General features: G+C 52.2%; 1 protein-coding gene across 2 annotated transcripts; it reads right to left on the bottom strand.

The window, feature by feature from the left end:
• Positions 1-1,473: 1,473 nt before the first annotated feature.
• TEX43 (testis expressed 43) lies at positions 1,474-8,505 on the bottom strand. Of its 2 annotated transcripts, XM_029055961.2 has the most exons (4): positions 8,358-8,505; positions 8,096-8,224; positions 7,709-7,817; positions 1,474-1,720 (listed from the first exon to the last, which is right to left on the bottom strand). In XM_029055961.2, exons 1-4 carry the CDS (start codon positions 8,402-8,404, stop codon positions 1,511-1,513), a joined length of 495 nt encoding a protein of 164 aa, XP_028911794.1. In that variant the 5' UTR covers positions 8,405-8,505; the 3' UTR covers positions 1,474-1,510. The 2 variants fall into 2 exon arrangements, with proteins under 2 accessions (XP_028911794.1, XP_028911796.1); XM_029055963.2 differs by lacking the exon at positions 8,096-8,224.
• Between the last annotated feature and the right edge of the window lie 1,516 nt (positions 8,506-10,021).

The following is a 10,021-nucleotide window of genomic DNA, read 5'->3' as shown; positions in this document are numbered from 1 at the left end:
GATTCCTTTCAAATGTGGCCTTCCTTCAATTGTCCAGATCTGCCCCTTCCTCTCCCTCCAAATGGCCACCACCCTGATCCAGGCATTCATCATATCCCCACCCCACTCGCCTACTGTATCCGCCTTCTCACTGGTACGTGGCAGCAATTGTTGGTTCTACACTTGACTGCTGCTGTCGTTGTAGCCTGCTCCTCTGGGCTGCAGGCCTGTAGGTGAATGTTTCCCGGTATGTGTTTGTGTCTGAAATCCCAGCCTCTCTCTGTCCATCTTTCTCACCTCCCTGCCACCCCCCAACTCCCCCTTCCATTTGATATCTCTTTGTCACTTTTTATTCTCTCTCTGTTCTTGGACATTTGCCCTCCCTCCCCCTAATCGCGTGGAGCTCCGGAACGTTAGGACACTTGAGATAAAATAGCGGGGAGGGACCTGGCCCTCCTCTCATTGCCTTCACCTCCCACTTCTTCCCCCGAATAAACCTCCATGCCTCCCTCCCTCTTCCCTGTCTGGGCCCTGCCATCATTGTTTGACAAACCCTTTTCTCCCATTGCAGTCAGTGCTCTGCCAAGGCTACAGTGAGTGGGTTCTCCAAAAGTCTTCTTCGGTGTTCACGATCATGACAATTGTCCTCTCTACAATACGTGGGGCTGAATGTCTTAAAGCAAAATCTTAACGTTTTACGGCAATCCTTTCCACAGTACTGCTCTCCCAACAGCATTTAACCATTACAGGGGCACTCTTTGTGCTTTCAAACTCTTTAGCATCTTTAAAGGGTGCTTGTCTCCAGCGCTTAGAACAGTGCTTGGCACATAGTAAGCGCTTAACAAATACTATCATTATCTCCGGTTTTTCCCTTCCAGCAGTAAAACCCTTTCTCTCCCTAAATCTAGGCAACAGGGACACCTTCTGGTCAGAAAGAGAAGGTCTCCGAAGGCAACAACGTAGAGCGGAGTCGTCCAAGGAGAGGAAAATGAGGTGAAGAAGAACAAAGGGGCCTCAGGGCAGTGTGAATTGTTCTTTGGCTAGCTATTTCTGCTCAGATGGTTCCTCGGGGAAGATCTAAATGGTGCCGAGAGTTAACCAAGAGTCAGAGGTCATGGGTTCGAATCCCGACTCTGCCACTTGTCAGCTGTGTGACTGTGGGCAAGTCACTTAACTTCTCTGTGCCTCAGTTACCTCATCTGTAAAATGGGGATTAATTGTGAGCCTCACGTGGGACAACCTGATTACCCTGTATCTACCCAGCGCTTAGAATAGCGCTCTGCACATAGTAAGCACTTAACAAATACCAACATCATTATTATGATTATTATTATTAACCAAGAACCTGGTCTTCTATGCAAATTGGGATAGCAATCTGGAAGTGGTTTAAGGTACTGGGTATTTTCCAGTCTAGTCCAGCTTTTAAAAAAACAAAGAGAAATTAGATTAGGCCAGGGCAATGCCAATGCACAAGGATGAAAAATGCCAGAACACTAAGGGAAATGCGTTTTTCATTGTGTTTTCCTTCAGGTCAGATCAATTTCCTCCTGTATCCATAAGAAACCATGGTACTTTGGTATTTGGAGAGAGGAGACTTTACAGAAATGTCTTTGATTTCCATGTCCTCTGGAATTTTCTGCAACAAAGTTTTTCGATCTTCCCCATGGCAGAGTCTTTCACTCTGCCCCCAAAACAGAGGGTCTTCTAGGGGACCAGCATAGATCCCAGCCAGCTCTGCCTGCTAGAGGAAGAAAGAGCAGTTGTTAGACAGGAAGCAGCGTGGCTCAGTGGAAACAGCGCGGGCTTGGGAGTCAGAGGTCACGGGTTCTAATCCCGGCTCTGCCGCTAGACAGCTGTGTGACCTTGGGCAAGTCACTTAACTTCTCTGTGCCTCAGTTACCTCATCTGTCAAATGGGGATGAAAACTGTGAGCCCCACCTGGGACAACCTGATCTCCTTGTATCCCCCAGCGTTTAGAACAGTGCTTTGCACATAGTAAGCGCTTAACAAATACCACAATTTATAGAGAAGCAGCGTGGCTCAGTGGAAAGAGCACGGGCTTTGGAGTCAGAGTTCATGGGTTCGAATCCCGGCTCAGCCACTTGTCAGCTGTGTGACTTTGGGCAAGTCACTTAACTTCTTGGTGCCTCAGTTACCTCATCTGTAAAATGGGGATTAAGACTGTGAGCCCCACGTGGGACAACCTGATTCCCCTGTGTCTACCCCAGCGCTTAGAACAGTGCTTGGCACATAGTAAGCGCTTAACAAATACCAACATTATTATGTACAAGAAGTCATTATTCCTACTAAAAAGTTCCTGGAATTGTCAATTGCCTGATCAACTTGTGGCTGTGAGATATCCTTATGGGGTGGAGAGACAGGTGACACAGAGGGCTGCTAGACTGTAAAAGATCTATGAGAGCAGGGATCATGTCAACTAATTCTACTGTACTCTACCTAGTGCTTATACAGTACTCTGCACACAGAGCACTCAATAAATACTACTCGTTTCTTGACCTTGGACTCCTTAGGTACATGGATATTTGTATTTCCCCAGCTTCCAGGGGACCTGTTGCTCTGGCCATGGCTATCCCTTCAAGGGAGCGAAGAAAGTAAAAGGTGGTCCTGCCCTTCTCCCAAACCCCACCATTGGATGTCTGGGCCCCAGACAATATCAGAAAGCAAAGCCAGCTTGCAGACATCTGCTGAAATAGGAGAGAATGTCCATCAAGGCAGTTCATCTAGGAGGTACCCAGATGGACAAAAACTGAAAACGTGGAGCTTCGATAGAGAGTAGGTATATGGACAGTCATGTGGTCTCTCTTTCTGGATCTGTGATGCTTGTGCTGCAATAGTCCTACCTGGGAGCAACTAGTATGTGAAACATTGGCCCTTTACCCATTAAGGCACTGTGACTTACAGTCAAGGAGCAATGGTCACAATGGGAATGTGTCTACCAACTCTATTATATTAGATTGTACTCTCCCAAGCGCTTAGTACAGTGCTCTCCAAACAGTAAGCGCTCAATAAATACAATTGATTGAATTATGGGGGGCAGGCTCTGGAAAGGGAATTAGGCAACACCACAAGCCAACAGGGGAAGAGAAGTCCCAACCCAAATTCACCTAATGCTAAAGAGTAAAAGTTGGCAGCTACCAACGTATGTATATCTGATAGCATGTCTGTGTAAGAATGCCTTTGTGTCTCACTGGGCATGTCTGTGCCTTGTGGGTGCAGGCTGAATGCATGAGTCTTCAGGGATTATGGACTCATGCATACAGATCTGCTGTATGTATGTGGCGGGGTGTGTGTGAGTGCTTGGGGTGGGGAGGTGTCTCTGACAAACCACGCTTCTGGGTTTAGGAGACCAAAGTTATCAGTAATGCGGAGGAAAGGAGCAGGAAAAAGGGATGCAGTAAGGGTCAGAAGGGAAAGGGGCCTATCACCTGGCTCTGGGGGAGAGTTGGAGAAAGACAATCTTGCTGTCGCTGAGGCTCCGCCCGAGTCATTCCCTGAGCACATAAACAGAGACTGACAGAGCCGTGCCTCCCTTTGCCCGTGCAGGAAAACAGCCCTCTCTCTTGCCCGTGGGGCCTTCCGAAGACTACACTCACAGGGGCAAACACACGGGTACTGGCACAGAGCGTGGGCCTGGGAGTCAGAAGGACCTGGGTTCTAATCCTGGATCTACCACTTTCATTCATTCAATAGTATTTATTGAGTGCTTACTATGTGCAGAGCACTGTACTAAGCGCTTGGGATGAACAAGTCGGCAACAGATAGAGACAGTCCCTGCCGTTTGACGGGCTTACAGTCTCATCGGGGGAGGTGGACAGACAAGAACAATGGCAATAAATAGAGTCGAGGGGAAGAACATCTCGTAAAAACAATGGCAACTAAATAGAATCAAGGCGATGTACAATTCATTAACAAAATAAATAGGGTAATGAAAATATATACAGTTGAGCGGGCGAGTACAGTGCTGTGGGGATGGGAAGGGAGAGGTGGAGGAGCAGAGGGAAAAGGGGAAAAAAGGGGGTTTAGCTGCAGAGAGGTAAAGGGGGGGTGGCAGAGGGAGTAGAGGGAGAAGAGGAGCTCAGTCTGGGAAGGCCTCTTGGAGGAGGTGAGTTTTAAGTAAGGTTTTGAAGAGGGGAAGAGAATCAGTTTGGCGGAGGTGAGGAGGGAGGGCGTTCCAGGACCGCGGGAGGACGTGGCCCAGGGGTCGACGGCGGGATGGGCGAGACCGAGGGACGGTGAGGAGGTGGGCGGCGGAGGAGCGGAGCGTGCGGGGTGGGTGGTAGAAAGAGAGAAGGGAGGAGAGGTAGGAAGGGGCAAGGTGATGGAGAGCCTTGAAGCCTAGAGTGAGGAGTTTTTGTTTGGAGCGGAGGTCGATAGGCAACCACTGGAGTTGTTTAAGAAGGGGAGTGACATGCCCAGATCGTTTCTGCAGGAAGATGAGCCGGGCAGCGGAGTGAAGAATAGACTGGAGCGGGGCGAGAGAGGAGGAAGGGAGGTCAGAGAGAAGGCTGACACAGTAGTCTAGCCGGGATATAACGAGAGCCTGTAACAGTAAGGTAGCCGTTTGGGTGGAGAGGAAAGGGCGGATCTTGGCGATATTGTAGAGGTGAAACCGGCAGGTCTTGGTAACGGATAGGATGTGTGGGGTGAACGAGAGAGACGAGTCAAGGATGACACCGAGATCGCGGGCCTGAGAGACGGGAAGGATGGTCGTGCCATCCATGGTGATAGAGAAGTCTGGGAGAGGACCGGGTTTGGGAGGGAAGATGAGGAGCTCAGTCTCGCTCATGTTGAGTTTTAGGTGGCGGGCAGACATCCAGGTGAAGACGTCCCGGAGGCAGGAGGAGATGCGAGCCCGAAGGGAGGGGGAGAGGACAGGGGCGGAGATGTAGATCTGCGTGTCATCTGCGTAGAGATGGTAGTCAAAGCCGTGAGAGCGAATGAGTTCACCGAGGGAGTGAGTGTAAATGGAGAACAGAAGAGGGCCAAGAACTGACCCTTGAGGAACTCCAACAGTTAAAGGATGGGAGGGGGAGGAGGTTCCAGCGAAGGAGACCAAGAATGACCGGCCAGAGAGGTAAGAGGAGAACCAGGAGAGGACAGAGTCTGTGAAGCCAAGGTGAGATAAGGTATGGAGGAGGAGGGGATGGTCGACAGTGTCAAAGGCAGCAGAGAGGTCAAGGAGGATTAGAATGGAGTAGGAGCCATTGGATTTGGCAAGAAGGAGGTCATGGGTGACCTTAGAGAGAGCAGTCTCGGTAGAGTGGAGGGGACGGAAGCCAGATCGGAGGGGGTCTAGGAGAGAATGGGAGTTAAGGAATTCTAAGCATCGATTGTAGACGACTCGTTCTAGGATTTTGGAAAGGAAGGGTAGTAGGGAGATAGGGCGATAACTGGAGGGGGAAGTGGGGTCAAGAGCGGGTTTTTTTAGGATGGGGGAGACGTGGGCATGTTTGAAGGCAGCGGGGAAGGAGCCATTGGAGATTGAGTGGTTAAAAATAGAAGTTAAGGAAGGTAGGAGGGCAGGGACGATGGTTTTAATGAGGTGAGAGGGAATGGGGTCCGAGGCGCAGGTGGAGGGGGTGGCACTTGCGAGGAGGGAGGAGATCTCCTCTGAGGATACTGCAGGGAAGGATGGGAAAGTAGGGGAGAGGGTTGGTGGGGGGGAGGGGAGAGGCGGAGGGGTGACTTTGGGGAGCTCAGACCTGATTGTGTTGATTTTCGTGAGGAAATAGGTGGCCAGATCACTGGGGGTGAGAGATGGGGGAGGGGGAGGAACAGGGGGCCTAAGGAGAGAGTTAAAGGTCCGGAACAATCGGCGGGGGTGATGGGCGTGGGTGTCGATGAGGGAGGAGAAGAAGTTTTGCCTGGCGGAGGAGAGGGCAGAGTTAAGGCAGGAAAGGATAAATTTGAAGTGTGGGAGGTCGGCTTGGTGCTTGGACTTCGCCAGCAGCGCTCAGCAGCTCGAGTATAGGAGCGTAGGAGGCGGACAGAGGAGGTGATCCAGGGCTGTGGGTTAGTGGAGCGAGGAGCGGCGGAGGGAAAGGGGGGCGAGAGAGTCGAGATGAATAGAGAGGGTGGAGTTGAGAGCGGAGACCTGATCGTCGAGAGTGGGAAGAGAGGACAGGGCGGCAAGGTGAGGAGAGATGCTATTGGAAAGACGGATGGGATCAAGAGAGCGGAGGTCTCTGTGGGGCAGTAGCGAAGATTTGCAGGGGGAGGGAGTGTGAGAGATGAGGCAGGTGAGAAGGTCATGGTCAGAGGGAGGGATTTCAGAGTTGGTGAGGGAGGAGATAGTGCAGCGGTAGGAGATGACGAGCTCGAGGGTGTGACTGAGTCGGTGAGTGGGCGCGGTACGGTGGAGGAGGAGGTCGGCAGAGTCGAGGAGGGATAGCAGGCGGGCGGCAGAGGAGTCGTCGGGTACATCCATATGGATGTTGAAGTCTCCAAGGATCAGAGTGGGCAAAGAGAAGGAGAGGAGGAAGGTGAGAAAGGGGTCAAGGTGGTTGAAGAAGTCGGAGGTGGGACCGGGAGGGCGGTAGATGACAGCGACAAGTAACTGGAGGGGGTGGTAGAGGCGAATGATATGGGCTTCGAAGGAGGGGAAGGAGGGGGGGGGAGGAGGGATAGTGCGGAAGCGGCAATGGGGCGAGAGGAGGAAGCCGACGCCTCCTCCCTTACCGGTGAGTCTGGGGGAGTGGGAGAAGGAGAGGCCGCCGCTGGAGAGAGCGGTGGCGGAGACCGTGTCTTCGGGAGAGAGCCACGTTTCCGAAAGAGCGAGGAGGAGGAGAGAGCGAGAGAGGAAAAGGTCATGGACAAAAGGTAGCTTACCTGTAATAGAGCGGGGGTTCCAGAGGCCACACTTGAAAGTGGCTGTGGGTGCAAGGGGGGGAGGGGGGGAAGGGCGGGGGGAGGGGAGGGTTTGGATGGGAAGGAGGTGGCGGGGCCCTGGACGGGGAGAGGGGGATGAGGGGTAGCGGTGGGACAAGAGGACTGGGATGGGGCGTAGGTGGGGAAGAGAGAAGGGGGGGGGAGGAGGGGGTTTGGTGGGGGGGAGAGTAGGGGGAGGGGGAAGAGGGGTAGCGCTGGTAAAGTGGGGTTCTAGGGCGGGGGAGCGGAGGGGGGGAGGAGACAGAGGAGAGAGCGGGAAAGAGCTGAGCGAGAGAGGGGAAGGGGAAGGGGAGGATAGGAAGGGGCGGGGGGGGGGGGGGGGGAGGAGGGACATGGCGAGGCCAGAGAGGTGGGTGGCAGCACTGACAACAATAAACAGTAATAAACGAAATCGGTAATATAGCAACATGATACAGTATGATACAATATAGTCGTGTTAATAAAAGGGCGATGACCAGGGTCGGGGGTAGACTCGATTAAGGGGCGACCTGATCAAACTCAAAGTCTGACGACAATAAATAATAACAAGCGAAATCGCTAATATAGCAACATGGTACAGTACCACTTGTCTGCTGTGTGACCTTGGGCAAGTCACTTCACTTTTCTGGGCCTTAGTTACCTCTTCTGTAAAATGGCGACTGAGGCTGTGAGCCCCATGGGGGCAGGGACTGTGTCTAACCTGATTAGCTGGTATCTACTCATGCTTGACAAATAGTAAGTGCTTAAAAATTGCCATCATTAGCATTATTACCATTCTGCAGGCTATACTCATGGGGGTACACATGTGTGTATTGGCACACCCACTCCAGTGGGCACTTACCTTCAGTACCACATGGCGGTGTACCATGTCATACTTCCAGGGCATCACATAGCGGTGAGGGAGTAGCCCTGTCTGCCGAGGAGAGAAGCGTGGCAGGTGCCCGGAGTTCCTGTGGGGACAGTGGAGGTGTCAGGCCCAGTCTGCCGCACCCTCTTCTCCCACCCTGCCCTGCCAACCCCTCCCGCATCGCTCCCTCTGCCCCCGACACAGGAGGCCACTTCGCCCTCTTAAATAGTTAAATGTCCAATTTCTGTCACCTCAGCACCCACCCTCTTCCTGCATCGACTTCCTCTCCATCACTGGCTCCCTTGGTTTCCACCAACCGCCCCCATCGACTCCCCCTTCATTGCCGACTCCATCATCTTCAGCTCTTATCCGCCTTCTCACCTCTGGACATCCTTGTCCGGCCCATCGGAGGTGGGGGCCGCAGCCATGCTTCTGCCTTGACAGCTTTGCTCTGTGCCTGCTACCCCCAACGCAAAGGCTTCTGGGCCTTGCCACTGTTGCCTGTGGCTTCTGTGACAAAGACAAGCCTCTATTGTGCAACGGGCCCCTCCATCACTGGCTCCCTTGGTTTCCACCAACCACCCCCATCGACTCCCCCTTCATTGCCGACTCCATCATCTTCAGCTCCTATCCACCCTCTCACCTCTGGACATCCTTGTCCGGCCCCTCGGAGATGGGGGCCGCAGCCATGCTTCTGCCTTGACAGCTTTGCTCTGTGCCTGCTACCCCCAACGCAAAGGCTTCTGGGCCTTGCCACTGTTGCCTGTGGCTTCTGTGACAAAGACAAGCCTCTATTGTGCAACAGGCCCCGCCCACCGCCCTTTGGCACTTCGGTAACCAGGGCAACCATTGACCGCAGACTACTGATGATGGCATCTGTTAAGCTCTAAGTGCCCAGTACTGTACTAAACGCTGTGATCGAAACAAGGTATCAGGTCGGGCATAGTCCCTGTCCAACATGAGGCTCACAGTCTAAGTGAGAGGGAGAACAGATACTGAATCCCCATTTTACTGATTAGGAAACTGAAACACAGAGAAGTTAAGTGAGTTGCCCAAGACCTGGTGCAATGGATAGAGCTCGGGCCTGGGAGTCAGCAGGTAATGGATTCTAATCCTGGCCCTGCCATTTGTCTGCTGTGTGGCCCTGGGCAAGTCACTTCACTTCTCTGTGCCTCAGTTTCCTCATCTGTCAAATGGAGATGAGCCCCATGTGGGACAGGGACTGTGTCCAACCCAATTTGCTTGTATCCACCCCAGTGCTTAGTACAGTGCCTGGCACATAGTAAGTGCTTAACAAATACCACAATTATTATTATTATTATTACCACAGAAGAGGCAAGGAGCAGAGTCAGGATTAGAACTCAGGCCCTCTGACTTCCAGGGCTGCACTCTTTCCACTAGGCCAGGGATTGGGGAGGTGACAATTGGGCTTAGCTAACTGCAAAGTGAAGTTGGGATTCTTGAAACCAAACAGCCAATTCAAAGTAAAGCATTTTGTGCCAGGAGTGTACAGAGTTCACAGTTGATGTCCAGTGCTGTGCTGTCTTGCTACCTAAGCTTTGGCCCCGTGTGAGAATGCTTCCTTTATTGCAGGTCCCCATCTTTCCTCTTAAATCCTTTTCAACACCGAGCTTTTCTATCCCAGTTGACAAAATCACTTCTTTTCTTATGCCTGAAGCCCAGACTTGTCATTGTTGACTCCACCCTCTATTTCAACTTCCATATTCCCCAGTCTGGCACTAAATCCTCTCTGTTTTTCCTCCACATTTCCAAGATCCACCCTTTCCTCTTCCTCATTTTCTCCCACAGCTTCAACTCCACCTCTCCATGGTTGATTCCCAAATCTATCTCTCCAGCCCTGACCTCTTCCTTCTCTTCTGAGATTTCAGGATTGACATTCTGCACGGAGGATTTGATTACAGTGATACTGTATTCTATGCACAGCCCCAATCTCACTGTCTTGTCTCAGCCAGCACGGTTCCCAATGAGGCCTGGATTGCAGTGAGCAAGTGTGCAGGTGGGGGTGCAGCAATTTGGACAAAGCGGTCACAGGGGTTAATTACAAGCAGGACCCATGTATGGCTGAGATGACCATCGCGGAGTGCCGATGCTGTGGCATACACTGTGACCTGGCAGACGGCTCCATTGGATAGCCAATGCCATCTTCCCTACCTGTGTTTGCTGGCTGATTTTCAGGATTCTTCCTAGGCCAGTCCACCTTGTGGAATGCCATAGGTAGTGATTCAGTCAGAATCCTTCACCACTCGGGCAGGTGACATAGCCCCAGCAGGTACAACCAGAACTAAA

Source organism: Ornithorhynchus anatinus, chromosome X5 (genome assembly GCF_004115215.2).
Source record: "Ornithorhynchus anatinus isolate Pmale09 chromosome X5, mOrnAna1.pri.v4, whole genome shotgun sequence".
Lineage (NCBI taxonomy): Eukaryota > Metazoa > Chordata > Mammalia > Monotremata > Ornithorhynchidae > Ornithorhynchus > Ornithorhynchus anatinus.
The sequence above is the reverse complement of the archived record's forward strand: the minus strand, read 5'-3'. Positions and strand labels throughout refer to the sequence as shown.